Genomic DNA, 18,490 nt, shown 5'->3' on the forward strand with positions numbered 1-18,490 from the left:
GACACAATCAACTATTTCATTATTTTGGGAAATGATAAAAAAAAAATTATTTGTTCAGTGAACCTTCTATAATCATATAAGGGCCGTCTGCACCATCCCGAGTTTTCAAATTAGCGCGCTATTTCTGATCCGGCAAATTATCCCGATCTGAAAAATCTCGAGATAGTTGGCGGTGGAGACGCAATTATCGCGCTAGTTTGTAGGATTAATCTCGAGATTGCAATCCCAAGTCAACTCGGGTTTATTTGCAAAATAGCGCGCTATTTTACGAATTATCCCGCTAATTCGTTGGTGCAGACGCACTCGAGATTGGACTCGGGGTAATTTATTCATGACGTCAGTCCATAATGCAATTCGCGTTCCACTTCCGCCTTGGTCAAAACATAAACACGTGCGAAAGTCAACTTTATACATGCGAATAGCGTTCATCAATTGCCTAATAAGCAACGATGGTGTCCCACCAGTGAATGGATTTTGGGAGAGACGAGACCGAAGGGGGAGGCGCTCATCGACGATGGTCATATTCAATAACAACACTGACAGCAGTGTTGTCTTATTCCTTCGCAAAATGTGAACAAATAGCATTTCTTTCCTCCTTCTCTCCCTCTCTCTCTCTCTCTCTGTCGTTGCCTCCTACTCCGCCATCATATTTAACGAAGAATACATCACTTCTTCACTCGCTGAGCTGAGAGGATTGTTGCATAACACCGGTCGAATTCGGCGAAAGTGCTAGTGAAAGGAGTACATTGCTTGCATATCGCGGGAAGTTATTCAAAAGCGCGGGCCATTGAAACTCCAAGATCCGAAAGTGCGCATGCTCTGAATATCGGGTTTGTTGCCTCGCTCGAGCAGGAATCGCTGTCTTGCGATGGTGCAGACGGGGTTTCTTGAATCGCGAAGTGGGCCGATCGGGCTAAAATCTCGAGATTGAGCAAACTCGGGATGGTGCAGCACCGCCTAGTGAGTTAAGAACCTCTTGATCTATTGTTTTTTTCAGTCATGAAATTCAACTAATCAATCAAAGTTAATGTTGCTGTGGCAAGCTAGTTGCCACAGATTCAGATTAGGGAAAGCCGACACTGTCTGGAAATAAAGTTTGTTCGTTATCTTTTTCTTGATATTTTTGTACCATGTTTGAATCTAAAGAACCTCTATTTTAGATAATCTGCTTTTCATGGAGAACAAGACGCCATGTGTATAGAGGTCTTTAAATAGGACCTGTGATGTGTTTGGCAGATGGCTTTCAATGGTTGTTTTGCCATCCATTTTGAAGGCCAAAACTATGAATACCAAGTCTAATAATTGGTACAAAGGACAACAAGTTTAAACTTACATGTAGGTTAGTTTTATGAAATATAAATGATTTGCTGCTGCTTGGAAACTGATATTAATACACGCTGTTTGTGACGTATTTTCATTCTCCTGAGTTGGGTAACAGTGTGATATTTGTAGACCTATTGATTACAGTCATTTGATTACACCTGAGATGACTGACCCCATTTCTATTAATGAAAGCAGGTGCATTCTTTAATCAATATAATGCAAAATGGATTCATAAAACTTTTGATATGAAATGTATAATCTTGTTCTGAAGAGACGGTCAGTAAACGAGGCACATTTTCTTCTCTCTCTCTCTCTCTCTTTCTTGTTGCTTAAATATTGCAGTATGATTATAAAATCAGTTTGACTTGCAGCTGTCAGTGTTGATGCTCTTTACCTGTGAATTATTCATTGAAATTTTATTCATAAGCTCCATCATTCGAACCCAAATGAATTTGAAAATAAACAGAAAAATAAACAAGATGGAACAAATATTACACTGAAGTTTTTTTTTATAGTTGGATGTAAATTTGTTTTTATATTCATTAGTTGCACAAAGCAGTTTTGTACGCAACATGGGTGATATATGCTTTTTTATTAGTTTTATTTTTATTTTTAGTTTTATGAAATATTTCCTGGTTTGTAGATTTGATATTTAATACTATAGGCATTGTAATATTTGATAAGAGTTGTTGATTTCACATATTCACGGAGAGCCAATCATTACAATTATTGAAGGAAAATAAAAAAATCAATATTTAATATAATGAAAACTGTGTAAAAACAGTATACGTGTCATCATCCACTCTGTCTTTAACCAAGTAGGATCCATGCTTTAACAAACTGCATGTAATGTAGTTGTATCAAGTGCTGTTTAAGCAAAAATTGAACTTCTTATTTCACATTAAAGTTGTAATGAAATTTCTAGCGTTGTATTTGTACAAGTCAGCTAAATCAACTATCCCCCCCCCCCCCCGCTTCCTGACTAAACCCTGTTTTACCACCAAACTTCTCAATACTGTAGCTTTGGTTTGGATCATTATTTGAAATGCTGATTCATGATTATGTTGTTTTTTTCATGATGAACAGTGCCTGACCTTTCACTTTAAGAGACAACTGACACATTGAGATACATGATGCCAGGCTGTGTTCAATTGGAGATTTATTAACTAGTTGTTTTGTCTTGCCTTTATTTATTAATTCAGGACTCTGTAGTATGTCTATAAAACTTTCCGAGAAAATTAAAAGATCAAAGTTGTTACAAGCAGATAAAGCTTCATTTATGGAATGATTTGCCAGATAGATTTTACATAATAGAAATTTCAAAATTTGTTTCCTTACAAGTGATATATCAGGCTTCTTTCCTTTTCAGAATGATAATTGCGGGTATTCAGTTGTAACAAACCAGACTTATTAAAGGACAAGTCCACCCCAACAAAAATATGATTTCAATAAAAAGAGAAAAATCCAACAAGCGTAACACTGAAAATTTCATCAAAATCGGATGTAAAATAAGAAAGCTATGACATTTTAAATTTTCACCTAATTCACAAAACAGTTATATGCACATCCTGGTCGGTAGCAAATGAGGAGACTGATGACATCATCCACTTACTATTTATTTTGTATTTTATTATATGAAATATGAAATATTCTAATTTTCTCCTCATTGTCAAAGGAAACTACGATTTAATTCCTCCCTGAACATATGGAATTAACATTGTTTAATACTATATGGTTCAGTCAAGTTGGTCCTTATTGTTGAATATGTAAAAAATGAAATATTGTATATTTCAAACAATAAAAAACAAAAGAAATAGTGATTTTAATGAAATTTTCAGCGTTATGTTCGTTTGATTTTTCTCTATTTATTCAAATCAACATTTGTCTAGGGTGGACTTGACCTTTAAAGCAAAGGTCACAGCCTTAATTCATAATCCCAGGTCTAGTCTGGTGATGATTTCCTTGTATTTTGACTGGCCTTTATAGAGCTTACATGTAATTTACTGAACTAGATCATTAATCCACGGTATCTCCCAGGTCTCTGTCTATTGATCTGACTCACCACACATGTTTTTGCGATCAGGGCCCTGTCTTACAAAGAGTTACGATTGATCTGATCAATGTCAACTATTGAAAGTGGGTAACATCAACATATAAAATGCATGTTCAAAATATTTTCTAGATGTGATGTATAATCATACATTCATTGTTTTCTTGAAAATTCAGTGCAACTCTCTGTTTACAAATACAAAGGACATCATGCTATTTTTTTGTAGGAAATAATTATGACATTGATGGATTAATTTCCATATATTTGAGATTGATCAGATTAGTCTTTGTAAGATGGGGCCCAGATCACAATGTCCATAGACAAACATCTATTCATACAGTGTACATCTGAGCTCTTCTTGTTTAGATCCATTTAGCCAACATAATTTTCATTTTTGTATGTATTTGTTTGTCAGATTTGTTCACTTCTATTCATATATTTGTTTAATTTGTTAATTAATAAGGTTGTGAGGGGAATTAGTAGTGGGTACATACCAAAATTGTGGTTTGGTATAACTTTAAATGAATCATTCTGCACTCATGTGAAAACACTCTTCAATGAGAAAGCTTCATGAGTAAATTGAAAGTAAGATTTTTTTTGTTAAATGGAGTGTTAGTCACATGGCTGTCACATGGTGATTTGTATTGTTCATTCTCTTTTGGTTTTGATATTGTAGCATAATGAGTTATACCTTTAAGATGTATTTCATAGTTTAATCGTAGAGGGCGATATTTTAGTTGTGATATGCTTTGCGATTATTGGAGAAGTACGTCAGTTCGCTGGGAGCTGCGGTGGCGTGCACGTTGGTGAATAGCACCTGGAGTGTGTGTGTTGGCGACAGCGTGGATAGCGCCGAGGAAGGGGAGCCTGGAGAGAGACAAGAAGAGAGCGCCTACGCACGTTGGTGAATAGCGCCCTGGATGTGTGTGGCGGAGATAGTGCCTACACACGTTGGTGAATAGCGCCCTGGATGTGTGTGGCGGAGATAGTGCCTACACACGTTGGTGAATATATAGCGCCCTGGATGTGTGTGGCGGAGATAGTGCCTACACACGTTGGTGAATAGCGCCCTGGATGTGTGTGGCGGAGATAGTGCCTACACACGTTGGTGAATAGCGCCCTGGATGTGTGTGGCGGAGATAGTGCCTACACACGTTGGTGAATAGCGCCCTGGATGTGTGTGGCGGAGATAGTGCCTACACACGTTGGTGAATTATAGCGCCCTGGATGTGTGTGGCGGAGATAGTGCCTACACACGTTGGTGAATAGCGCCCTGGGGGTGCGTGGCGGAGATAGTGCCTACACACGTTGGTGAATAGCGCCCTGGGTGTGTGTGGCGGAGATAGTGCCTACACACGTTGGTGAATAGCGCCCTGGGTGTGTGTGGCGGAGATAGTGCCTACACACGTTGGTGAATAGCGCCCTGAGTGTGCGTGGCGGAGGTAGCTCCTACACACGTTGGTGAATGGCGTATTGAGTGTGTGTGGCGGAGGTAGTGCCTATGCACGTTGGTGAATGGCGCCTTGGGTGTGTGTGGCGGAGGTAGCGCCTATGCACGTTGGTGAAGAGCGCCTTGAGTTTGTGTGGCGGAGATGGCGCCTTGAGTGTGTGTGGCGGAGATAGCGCCTATACACGTGGGTGAATAGCGCCTATTGAGTCGGTGTGTAGACGACAGCGTAGATAGCGCCTATACATGTAAATGTATAGCGCCTACGACGAGTGGCTATGAAGAATGGATCTGAAATTCCTTGCAGGATAAGTGCAGCATGGAGATGGGGATCTCTGAACGTCGAAGAGAAGTACTTGTTGGATATGCAGATACTAGCAACGAGGGAACTGGAGCTGTCCTATGTTGGGAAGGAGCAAGTCATATCCTATGCTAGTGGGGTACTGCATTCAGAAAGCAGAGAAAAATCTACTATGGGGCTCAAAAGGAGTCATGGGCCATGGTAGTATTTCGGAGCTGCAACAGAACTTCTATGGGCGGAGATCAGGACGGATCATCGGGCACTTGGTTGGATCTTTGCAGAGGCAAGGGTGGTTGCCGTGGAACTTGACATCAGCAATGAGCAGATACCAACAGAAAGAACCTTCGATCAGGAAGATCTTGGAAGCAGAGCATCAGTCAGTCGACCGGCCCGATTGGTCAACGGTGGCTTCAAAGTCTAGTGTGGAGAAGTCCTATATTGGAGGATGCACAGCTGGAGATGAAGCAAGACATACTCTTCAGGAAGTAGGAGTGTGACCAAGGTCGGAATGTAACCTGGCATGTGATGTTGTTCTTCAGATAGATAGTTCGAAGGAATTGCGTTGGATGCACATCCGCTGATTGTTATGACAGGGTAACGCCTTGGCCTCCAAAGAAGTCTTTGTAGAGAGAGATCGAGATGACGAAAAGTAGTTCTAGACATGCGCCTTGAAGAAACCCCCCAAGAAGGAATCGTCTAGCACTATAATAGAAATCCGCAGAATAGATATTGGACAGAACTTTCGCTATATATTACTTTGTGCCAGAAACAGTCAGACTCTGACGCATTTGAATTTTGTATTCAACATGTTGTTTTATGCCTTGATGTATGCTTTATATTTTTGCTTCCATGTTTTCCTTTTCCTCTTTTCTAACCTTTCTTATGTCATTCTCATCTTGACATTTTCTGATCTCAATACAACTCTGTATGCTCTTTCTATCTATTTCTGTATATAGATTATTTTGGTTGTTAAGAACGGTACTTCCTTTATGTACTATGCCAATGTATATACCTGCATACTTTTAACGATGTTTTAATGTTTTATTTTCTTCTTTGGAAGAGCGAGATAACATTTAAAGAAATTCATTTTTATGTTTTGTTGTTAATATACCTGGTCCGAGGACAGCCCAGACTTGGGGAGGGGCTGTGTAGCATAATGAGTTATACCTTTAAGATGTATTTCATAGTTTAATCGTAGAGGGAGATATTTTAGTTGTGATATGCTTTGCGATTATTGGAGAAGTACGTCAGTTCGCTGGGAGCTGCGGTGGCGTGCGGTTGTAAGATGTAAGCTCCGAATAAATCAAGTTGAACTGTATACTGGATATCTCCCAGGTTGCTTCATTTGCATGATTTAGGGTGAGTGAGCGGGTGATCTGGTGTATTTCAGAGGAGCGAGAGAGTGTACCACGTTGCACAATATACTTTTGTGAGCGAACCTGCCCCAAAAGAGATATAAAAGTGAGGAGAAGCGTGGACCGGGTTCTGGAGACTGCGAGACGGCAGAACGCTACCCCGACAGAGCCCGGTTACGCCACAATATTCCAACTCCCCAAAGAAATACAAATTTAAAGGACAATTCCATCTCAAGAAAAAGTTAAATATAGTAAAAAGAGAAAAATCCAGCTAGCATAATGCTGAAAAATTCATTAAATTTGGATGTAAAATAAAAAAGTTATGACATTTTAAAGTTTTGCTTAATTTTACAAAACAATTATATGCCCATCCTGGTAGGTATGTAAATGAGGGGACTGATGACATTAATATTTATTTTGTATTTCATTATATGAAATGTGAAATATTTGAATTTTCTCCTCATGTTCATGTGAAATTAAGATTTATTCCTCCCTGAACATGTGGAACTACCCTTGTTTTAACATTTTATTGTTCAGTCAAGTTGGTCCTTATTAAATCTGTAAAAATTATTGAAATATTTTATAATGTAATTCAAACAATAACAAACAAAAGAAATAGTGAGTGAGGGACATCATTGACTCATTTACATATCACTGAGTTGTGCATCTAGGCCTACAACTGTTTTGTGAAAAATAAGTTAAACTTAAAAGTGTCAACTTTCTTATTTTATATCCAATTTTGATAATATTTTCAGCGTTATGCTTGTTTGATTTTTCTCCATTGATTCAAATCAACATTTTTCTGGGGTGGACTTGACCTTTAAGGTAAGAAAGTCAGCAATCAAGTTTATTATTTTATTTCTCATCCCAGACCCCCAATAAGGTATATTTCACAGGATGAGTTATTTACTAAATCCCTCTTTATTTTTCTTTTAAACTGATAGAGCTATTTACAATACTTATTTAATAAAGCATGGTTTAAGCTGAAAATTTTAGGATGTAGTTTTTATTTGTAGCTCCCTAATATGCGGTCATTGTACTTTTGATACTTGTAAGTTTAAAATTCATATTTTCACAAGGAGTGAATGGATAAAATGTGATTCAATGGTCTATCAGTGACTACACGTTTTACAGACTGTAATGTCATAGATGTAGATGATAGTCCAGTTGAACTCTCATTACTGAATCTACCAAAACTTCAGAGGGATTTAAAAAGACAACCTTGGTAGAATAATGACGTAGAATAAGAACTTTAACTTTATGAAACTCAAGTATATGTTTATTAATTTTAGCTAGAGAAATGTCAATGAGCAAAAAATATTGGGTTATTACTTATTTCAACCAATGAAACCTTACAAAGAATGATGAAATGATTCATTGACATTCGCCAAGCTTACATTTGCTGCCTTGTTTCTGCTCTGCTCATGAAGTCAAACACCAAGCCTGATATTTAGAATTCTTCACGCTCACATTGTTCTGAGCATAAAACCAGACCTCTGATCCTAACCTTATGTCTTTCAAGAAATGAAGTAACAAGTGATTTTTGTAGAAGCAAATATAAATGCTACTCATCAAATTGATAATGATGCACCATACTGAATAAGTATAGCAATTAATTGGATGCTGATTTTAGATAATGATTAATGCCTTGACCTTTCACAAAAGTTATCTGTACCAGCTTACGTTGAGATATCAAGAGAATGAAGAGATGCTGTGTCTAGAGGTGTATCTCCCTTCTCATTTGTTTGGTTGGTTGATTGTGTTCTACATGACTGTACATTCAATAACATGATACAAAACAATATAATATCACAGAAAATGCATACAAACACATTTTCATTATACATGCATGAACACTTTGTCTTTTCTTTGATATGGAAAAATAACTTTTTAAAACACAATTACCATAGGCAGGAGACAGTCATGAGGGGGCTGTTTGATATTAATGGAGACTTTAAGTGTGTATCCTTATGTACATATATGAAAAGGATCACTTCATTATATCACTCAAATTAATCCATTCTTTCACTGTTAGATTTTTTTTCTACATGTAATAAAACAAAATATTTGTAAGCTCACTATATTTTTGTCAATCAAATAACTATTTAAATTGAATGTAGTAGATTTGTTTTCAATTACTGGTAGTATTATCAAATTAATTATTTTTGTATATATTTTTGTTTTCTTCTACAGTCTTGGCACAACAAAGAAAGGAATTGGCCCGACGTATTCTTCTAAAGCCAGCAGGACTGGCATTCGTGTCTGTGATTTGATGGGGGATTTCAAAGTCTTTGAAGAGAAGTAAGTTGGATCATCTAAAAGTAATAATCTGTAATCACTACTGGCCCGTATTCTGAACTCTGTTTAACTATGGGTAGTCAATTGAAACACAAATCTTTAACAATACTGGGTAGATATATAAGTGCATGTCTTACTCAGGTCATTGATAAATGTTGGCGAATAATAACAATAAGTTTTCCTTGCCATTGTATGACAAAAAAGCATAGTGAACCTAAGAAACATCTACAATGTTCATAAAATTTTGATATTTTCAGCTTCTCATAATTTTAGCACAGAGTTTAGAACATGGCCTATAAACTGTGCTTCAGATTACAGGCTACTGTGCTTTAGATGCTCTGTGAATAATGCAATCATGTCTTATTAGTATTGCTGAATATCCACATGCCTGTTCATCTATATTTTATTACTTTGATGTTTGTTCATATAAACAGAACTGATGAAGATATTACAGAAGTTGTACAAATGTCTACGAAACGAGTATGCTGAAACTACTATCATTGAAGAAAATTATTTTTTGTTTTATTTCATGCATAAGCAGGAAAAGTAATTTACATCTGTGGTTACTTTCTCACTTGCAGTGCAATAGAATATGTAGAAATTGTTTTTGCACTATATAAATGCATATATCATCATCATTATTATTATCATCACAAACATGCAGCTTTTAGCTTACAACTTTGTTGTAACAATGGTGGTGGCAAGGTGCTTTTAATGCACTTGTGTACATGCCTAACTTTGCCAAACTGATATTTATAGTGGATTTGCAAGGGCATGCACAACTCCTTTCATGATGCAAGCACTAGGTCATTTTATTTGAACTTGATTTTATGAAATAATAAACTGAGGTGCAGTAGAAAGGTAGTTTTATGTTGAAATAAATATTTAAAAATTTTCTGTAAAATTTTGTGACTTCAGAGAATCTTATTAACGACTTGATGTTTTCTCTCATAGGTTTCGAGCACTGGTCAATATTCATCAGAAACTGTTTCCTCAACTTGAAGTCGATGTGGAGTCTGAACTACAGAGATATAAGGTGAAGACCTTCAGTTTGAAATGATAGTGAAATAGGAAGTGGAATGTTATGATAGTGATCTTTCTTGGAAATGAGTGTGGTCATGAACAGGATCATCACATTCTTGACTTGTTGAATTAATCTCAGTTGGTCATGAAATTTGCCCTCTACTCTTAATCATGTTCTTAATACATGTTTCTAAAGAGGGTAAAAGGGAATTGATTTATTAACAATTACTGGTGTACACACTTAACCTAGTTTCCGGTGGCTAAGTGGATTTTGACCATTTGCCTAGTATTTCATTTTGATTAATACAAATTATGATCGGTGATCAATAGTTATGGTTTTGAGGTTGAGGTGATTTGTCAAATAACAAGGATTCTTATTTATAAAATCAGTCTTATTTGAGGATTATAATTGCTGATACTAGTACCCTTTGAGACAACAACACAAAACTTCTAAATTTCCACTTTGTTTATAATATCTTCAATTATCAGCCATTGAATTCATTTTACTTTTGAAATGGAATTGAAGTAAATTGAATGCTGGAATAAAGATTTACTTGGAAGCATTTTAGTGTGATAAAATTGAATTATATTGCCTATTTGAAACACCATGATACAGAATTATGCTGAAGAGATCAAGCCTATGGTGTGTGATACAGTCTTTCTAATGGATTCACTACTCAAAGAACCTGGTAAACGGATCTTGGTGGAGGGTGCCAATGCTACCATGCTTGACATCGACTTTGGTGAGAAGTTTGCTCTGTCACTCAATACATTATTTTTTAAGATTAAGCAGACTAATGTCTGATTTTGATCAAAGCAGGTCATTCACTGCTCATGAAAATAGAGTTTGGCTTTTGCTGGATCTTTACATGAAATTTTGAATGTTGAATATCTTCAAGCTCTTGCAGGTGTTTGGTTTCTTTATGATAGTATGTGTACTAAAAAAATATTTTGATTACCTGATATAGACAAATTAACATTTTTCTGTGTGGAAAGTTGAGTTTTTTTCAATGTATTTGTTAAAAAGTTTCCATGTGTCTAATGGACCAAGATTCTTTTCTGAAGTATTTCTAAACCAAAAATTATTTTTTTATGTATACTGTCATTTTGCATTGCAATTATATCTGTGAATAAGCTTATGTAGCCTTCCTTCATTCTCTAACATGATATATATTTTTCTATATATTCTCTATTCTAGGAACGTATCCATACGTTACATCCTCAAATTGTTCAATAGGTGGTGTTTGTACAGGGTTAGGTGTTCCACCTAGGAGTATCGGTGAAGTATACGGTGTAGTGAAAGCTTATACTACCAGGGTAGGAGATGGTGCCTTTCCAACAGAGCAGCTGAATGTAAGTAGGATTTGGGTTTATGAGTGATTCCTATATCTCAATAATATTCAGAGTATCATGAAGCAAAGATTCGTCTCTGTTTTAGATATTTATGTGTGCCATTTCACAAAATCACACTGTATATGTTATTTTACCTTTAAATATTACCATCAATTGAAGGGGTTTCAGGCTTTGTTTAAGGTAGCTGTTAGGTTCTTTTCAGTTTTGCTTGTAGAAGCTCATTGTTTAGATATGTTGTTGTTTTTCAGTGTTGTCTATGAAGCTAGAGTATATGTTTCCTCTTTTCATGAGATATTTGTTACAGGATTTCTGTAAATAATAAAGAGATTTATAAAAATTGCCCAATGAATATTGAGACAATAGAAAAAATTCCATTTCACCATGAAAATTGAAGCATGTTTTAACTACCCAACCAATTAATTTGAATGTATTTATTAAGGCTTGTAATGAGAAGAAATGCAGAGTATCCTTCAGTATGTAGACAATACAGATATTATGAATCGTTTGACTTCTTTGATTGAGTAATGTGCACTAGGATAATAATGCCTTTACCATTCTCTCCCTTTCTTTCTTTTTAAATTATTTATTTTAACAGGAAATTGGAGATCTGTTACAGAGCACAGGCCAAGAGTTTGGTGTAACGACAAAGAGAAGACGACGATGTGGTTGGTTAGATGTGGTTCTTCTTAAATACGTCCATATGATCAATGGATTTAGTGCGTAAGTACATGTAAAAAAATCATTAGAGATTCAGCATTGCATTATGCTTGGTTTGAATGGTATTAAAAGATTGTAGAAGGGGTTCAAAACATCACTTGAGAGAAATTGAATTTGTTATGAGACAGACAAATTAATCTAGTTTTTGTGAAGACCTATTTAAGTGCAATTCCATGATATTGTTTATATCCCCCCTATATGTGGGATTTTTAACATAAATTTCGTGATTCATCACTGCTTTCAAATTATATGATATTTTTTCTCTTCATGATATATTTTTTTGTGTTTCTATTGCACTGATTTAAATCTAATAAAAAAAAGTATCCTTTTGATTATGAGTGGGGGAGCATCTCTTGAAGAATTATAATCTGCACATCAACTGTAGTTTGAAAATATTTAATTGTTGCTTTCCATGGTTCACTCATACATGACTAACAGTTTTAGGAAACATTCTAAGAATTGAACATCTTGAAAGCAGATGCAAACGTTCGTATATAATAGAAGTACTTTGAATAATATGTTCTTGTTTGTTTTTATAATCCCTGACAGACTTGCTATGACCAAGCTGGATATTCTAGATATCTTTGATGAGATTAAGATTGGAGTCAAATACCTTGTCAATGGAGAACCTCTCGCTTCATTTCCAGGTAAAAACAAAATGAAGGATTCCGCTGTCCATAATCATGAATTGTTACTAATTTTATAACTCATTCTCTCATTACATAGATGTAGTGTCAAATACAGGGAAAATAACAATATCCTTAAAAAAAGACCAGTTTTCCAATAAACACTCAAGAACTTTCAGTTTGGTTCTTTGTGGCCAATCATGACTCGTAGGTTGCCAGATGATTTTTCCTTGCAAGGTATACTTATTTTGTGTCAACTCTATTATTTTATTGTTTGTATAATCTGGGATGTCCAACATATATGCAAAATACCAAGAAGTTTGTGATTTTATCTGGTCTACCAATTAGAAAACAAAAAGAAATGGATCTGTAACACACAGGTCATTGGTTGACGATACTTCTTTTATTTCTCTACAGCCCATCAAGATGTGTTGAAGGAGGTTGAGGTTGAATATGTAACTATGCCTGGATGGAAGACTAGCACTATACATGCTAGGAAGTTTGATGAGCTTCCAGTTAATGCACAGAAATACGTCCTCAAAGCACAAGAACTCATTGGTATCCCAAGTAAGTAATTCTATTTGTTACCGACACATGTCAAGATACTTGTATGTCCTGTCACAGGTGCAAGCTTAATAAGTAAATTGAAAATTTATTGATTTCAGGTTATTATTAACAAGATGCTATTTCTTTCAGTTGTGCGAGCTACTTCCAAAATCTTAGGTTTAGGAGAGCGTACCTTTTTTTAAAGTAGAATTCTATCTGCAAACAATATCAATTTAAAGTTAATTTCATTTGTTGTAGCAATAATAATCATTTCTTTTATTTACAATGAGTAGCCATATCAATAAGTTTCTCCCAGCATACCTTGCATAGTATAATATGTTATTATCTTTTTTTCAATATAAAAGCTTACCAAGGCTAGAAGGCAAAAGGTCTTCATGTTTGCTACCATGATGCAAAATGTTCTCTTTCTTTCTTTGTCTTGTTCTGCACTGAGCTCCTGATGTCTTAGGAATGTTTTCTGATGGTTTATGATCCCCATTCAATCAATGTTCCCCTTATCTATATTTTCATAAGAAATTGCATTGATCCTATTATTTTATCTCTTCTCTTCTTATGCAGAAATTATAGATTCTTCAAGACTTCATAATAAACATTGTATTTTTCTCTTTTATTTGCCATTTTTTGTTTTACAGTTAAATGGGTTGGAGTTGGCAAGAGCCGTGATTCAATCATCAAGCTTTTCTAAATTGCTACGCTTATGATGGAAGATTGTGCTGATCTTATCTGTTGAAGTTAGAGTAGACTCAGATGAACCTGCTTCACAAACTAGGATCAGGTTATCCAAGGGTTCATGAATGTAGCTAATGATGCTGTAAATGATAACTACTGTTTATTCTACAACCTCTGAGAGTGTTCAGATAAATATATATATATCTCAGTAATTGATTATGAGTGACTTGTTGGGTAATAAGTCACCCATCATTAATCTGAACTGTACTAGGGTTTTACTGTCACAAGGTCATTGATACATTGTATCTCAAGCAAGGGGAACATTTTTACTGACTTGATGATTTATCAAATGTCCTCTCCAGTCCCCAAATAATTGATGCCATCTCATTCAATACAATACGAAGGTAGCAATGTTCTCTCCCCCCCCCCCTGAATTTTTTTTTTTTTTTTCTAGATTCAAATTTTGTTCATCATGCAGTTCAAACACTTAAATAATTATGATCTTTTTAAGGGATTCACTTGTAAATGACTGTCTTTGATCTTCATAAATAAGTTGCCTATATATATATTTTTTTGGTATGGGATTATTGACTTGCTTTGTAGATTAGCAGTGATAATATTTGCTCAGGTGGGATATCATATTCATTTCTTCTTATCTTAATCAATTGTTTATTTTTATTCACTGTGATATATCAGTATAGATGAGACAGTGCCAATGTTTTTGTAGAGACTAAATTAAGCATTCAACTATCAAAAACAAGTTTCAAATAAATTTTCTCAATTTTGTCACATGTAGCATGTACACTTTGCAGTTGAGATGTTCAAGACTTGTTTGTTTTTATTCACTATCAATGCTCTTTCTACCATATCCATTTTCCTGATTGCTACCTCGGTATTTGAATGGTTTCTTGTAATGTATGTTTTCTCCAAGCTTTTAAAAGAAAGAAAAAACAAATATTTTCTGGTTAAAATTTTGTTGCATATTTCTTTTTTGTTTAACTACATGATGTGCAGATAATACTAAAACCCTGTGCTACTATCCTACACTTTAGTTCTATAGACTTCTGATATTGATACAGAGCTTGAGCAGCCCCTGAACATGTTAGCATTACAACCTGAATTAAGAAGGGAAATTTAGTTGTTAGGAAGACCTCTTTATTTGTATCCTCTAGTGTGCTGTTGTGTAACTTCATTTTTATGTTGGTGCTTATGAAGATAACTGCCGGTAAATTGTTTTCTCTATAAAGGGGGCTTTTTCCATGTAAAGTTATGTTTGGCTTTCAGGAATTAAAATAAAAAGTAAATGAAATGTATGACCTCAACTGCTTAAGTCTAAAGATATGTTTCTCTTATTTCAATATCCAATTGCTGTTCTAGCCAATTTAAATTTAACATTAGTTTGAAGGTTCAAATTAAACTTTGTTGATTTTAAAGTCTGGATGAAACCTTTACCTAATAATAGGAGAATGTGAGGATATGTGCATGTGTATTCAGTTCACTCCAAATTACAGACATGTTTTTGTTCTTTCAAGCTCTATCATTATTAAAGAACTATAAGGCACAAAGTTTTAAATATTAGTATTCAAACTGCTACTCATCATTTTTTTTTCTTTTTTAAAATATTACTATTTACTATATATTTTTTGTATCTTTTTCAGTTATTTCGCTATTTTGCTTTCAATATCTTAACTAGAGGTTGCTGTTATTAGATGTAATAGGTTTTCCCTGAAATGTTTTATATCCTTTTATATTAATTTAAATTGAGCTTTACTAGTCCATAATTTCTTGGTTTTTTTTTTGTTGTTGCTTATTTAATACTGTAATCAACATAGCATCCATTGTATTATACATATGTTAGTTTAAGAGAGAGCTGAATTCATTTGGAACAATATTTAAAGTAGATTAATGAAATTTAACAGTTATTTCACCTTCAAGGTTACAAAAGCTTGTGCGGAAGAATGCATTGGGAATCACTTGACATTTTAATTTAATGTTGGATTGTAGAAAGGATAAATATTTTTATGAAAGAACTTTATTACATGAATGATTAATGAAAATGTCAATGTTATTGTACCATGTGGTTCAAAATGTGAAAAAGTAATGTCAAATACTTGATTGCCTAATCAAAGATTTCTTTTTATTGAAGGTATGCATTAGTTAAATGTCTATTTAATGTTGGTCTATAGTGTATTACATAACATTTTAAGAGAAAATAACACTTTTTTAAGTAGAAGTATAATATTCACAACATTCATTATCATAAGAGATTGTTACACTGAATCTAACGATTCTACACTCCATACTTTTTAAGATTTCATAAATGTTTTGTCAGGACACTGTTTTTTTTAGCTGAAACGTAACTGCTTTAATAAAATCATTTTCTTCAAGTAAACAATACAATCACCTTGCCTTTTTAGAAAAATTGCAATGTTATGCCAAGAGAAAAACTTGAACTGGTTCAAGAAAAATTTATTGATAATGTGTAGTTTTTATTTTTTCCATCAAAGATCATTATTACAGGTTATGTCTTGATACATTCTAACTTTTATTAAATTTTTTTTTATACAGGTGATATGCAGAGAGTCAAATTTAGTTAATACAGACATGATCTACAGTGCAACGTTAAGAAGAATAATATACCTAAATACTCTTACAAGTACCCCTTTATTTGAAAGTCACATAAAATTTGATTTACATATTGTTATTGGATGTCTTTTTCATGTCTGGCATACATTTAGTTTGTGAACCTTTTTCTTAACCTTGTACTATGGTCTCACCAAAAGTCACCGTATGTCAAGATTTTCCCTTGATATTCTGTTTTCTGATGAGAATGATTAAAGGTTTTATATGTCTAATTTAAGACTTGTGGAGGAGCAATGGTAACTTCATGTTCTAGTGCTAAACGAAAGTTGTTTTTTAATGTAGAAAGTCACATTTATGTCAAAATTATTTTGTATTAGAAAAATTATTAAAATAATAGAAATTATCAAATAAGCATAATTGGGAAAAAATAGTGATATTAAGAATCACACGTTCAATGACAGGAAGATAACAACCTCTACATGTAGATTTCAATTTTGTCTTCCTTCATGATTTTATTGTCTAAATTTTGGGTGTGTGATTTTTAAATTGTACGATTGAAAATTATATATATATGCTGAGAGGAAAATTGAGATGAAACAAGTGTTTCTTGATCTCCATTGTAATTATTCATCAGATTCATTGTAAAGCTAATTTTTTTTCTGCTGGTGTGACTTGTTTCAAATAAAGTATGGGATGTGGTGAAGAATAAAATTGATTCCAGTGTTTTATCATCTATAAGTGTATTTCTTTGTTGCAATAATATTTTGTCATTAATATGCAGCATTCAATCATGGTGAATTCAGTTATGCCCAACACTAATTTCCATTCAAGTTTAACAATCAGCAAAGTTAGTGACCCCTCTTGTTATCAAATCATATCAAAATGAAATTAATCCAAATCTAGAAAGCCATTAGTCAAAGATTATTGCATATTAACATTAAAATTAGCTAGAATATGAAAGAACTTCTCAGCTTTTCATCAATACCTTACTTATACAATTGACACGATGCATGACGATTTAACCTGTAAGACTATTACAGGTATAAATTCCATTTTGTCCAAGTTTGTCAAATAATGCCCAGTTTACACTACTGTGGTCATCAGATGGATGAGTGTAAATCCCTTGATATGTAAACTCATGTATTGACAGCATTGAGAGGCGAAAGGCAAAGCTATACAAGGATTAGTAATATATACACTGAAATTATTCAAAGATGATATTTACTAATCTTATGATTTTGTAAAATTGAATAATTCCTCAATAAATTATAGAGGCTACAGAGACCATGAACCTGTATGAATATCATATTCTCCATCACATGCTGCCCCAGGGAGATATTATGTTCTGTTTATACTCTCCCTAAAATGATCATAGACCAATGTAAATGGGGCATAAAGCCAACATGATACTTTATTTGATCCCTGGATTCCAAAGTCGAGAGACGGTCATCTTCAAAAGCCTTTTTTGTTAAGGCTGAGGTCATTAATGACTGATCAGTTTCATGCACTCCACCTATTGTACCAAAACTTGGAAAAATTGAATTTGTCATCCACATTAATTTTTTTTTAAGATGTGCATGGTGTTAGGTATTAGTAAGGTATGAATATAAAGATGAGTTGCTTTTACATTATCTGGTAAATCTACATTGTCGTATTTGATACCCAGTGAAAAACAGCTCTCTTAATTATGATTCCCCTTACCAGTTAACCTATTTAATTTACTGTAACATAATTGTTACCTTATCTTGTCCCCCCAAAACACACACATTCCTCTGCATTATTATTATCACTTGGTGTATTCAGACCGTTTTAGAATACCTTATCTGATCAGGATGTTAAACCTAATCTACCCTTTTCAGAAAATATTTTTAGCATTGTAAAAGCTAATTACTTGTAATATTCCAGAAAAAAATACCGTTACAAAGTGTGCGTCAACATTATGAGAACTTTCAGTGGGATTTTTCCAGGGTAGCAGGTATTTCTGCAATGTAGAAGTAAATAACGAGAATGTTCTCAATCCAGTGAGTAGATGGGCATGGCCTGTTGAGCTAGGGATTTTTAATCGCACACCTTGCCTGCTAATCAGACCATAACGTGCATCTTGGGCATAAAAAATTCTTGTAATTTAACAGGTATTCTGGTGATCAGTCAGTCTGAATATGGTCTACTTATTCTGTT

The 18,490-nt window shown here is 34.4% G+C and overlaps 1 protein-coding gene across 1 annotated transcript; it reads left to right on the forward strand.

The window, feature by feature from the left end:
* The first annotated feature begins 8,654 nt into the window (after window positions 1-8,654).
* Window positions 8,655-17,050, forward strand: LOC129265142 (adenylosuccinate synthetase isozyme 2-like). Its single transcript, XM_054903134.2, has 8 exons — window positions 8,655-8,777; window positions 9,729-9,810; window positions 10,414-10,540; window positions 10,996-11,150; window positions 11,746-11,870; window positions 12,417-12,514; window positions 12,911-13,060; window positions 13,693-17,050. The coding sequence occupies exons 1-8, from the start codon at window positions 8,749-8,751 to the stop codon at window positions 13,743-13,745; spliced, it is 819 nt and encodes a 272-aa protein (XP_054759109.2). The 5' UTR covers window positions 8,655-8,748; the 3' UTR covers window positions 13,746-17,050.
* Window positions 17,051-18,490: the final 1,440 nt, after the last annotated feature.

The sequence above is a fragment of the Lytechinus pictus genome, chromosome 7 (assembly GCF_037042905.1).
Source record: "Lytechinus pictus isolate F3 Inbred chromosome 7, Lp3.0, whole genome shotgun sequence".
Lineage (NCBI taxonomy): Eukaryota > Metazoa > Echinodermata > Echinoidea > Temnopleuroida > Toxopneustidae > Lytechinus > Lytechinus pictus.

Excerpts from the sequence above, each read along its gene's own strand:
- LOC129265142 (XM_054903134.2), top strand. The coding sequence starts at position 8,749 with ATGGGGGATTTCAAAGTCTTTGAAGAGAA. Across the intron at positions 11,871-12,416 it reads ATGATCAATGGATTTAGTGC|ACTTGCTATGACCAAGCTGG; the intron begins GTAAGTACATGT and ends AATCCCTGACAG. Across the intron at positions 12,515-12,910 it reads ACCTCTCGCTTCATTTCCAG|CCCATCAAGATGTGTTGAAG; the intron begins GTAAAAACAAAA and ends ATTTCTCTACAG.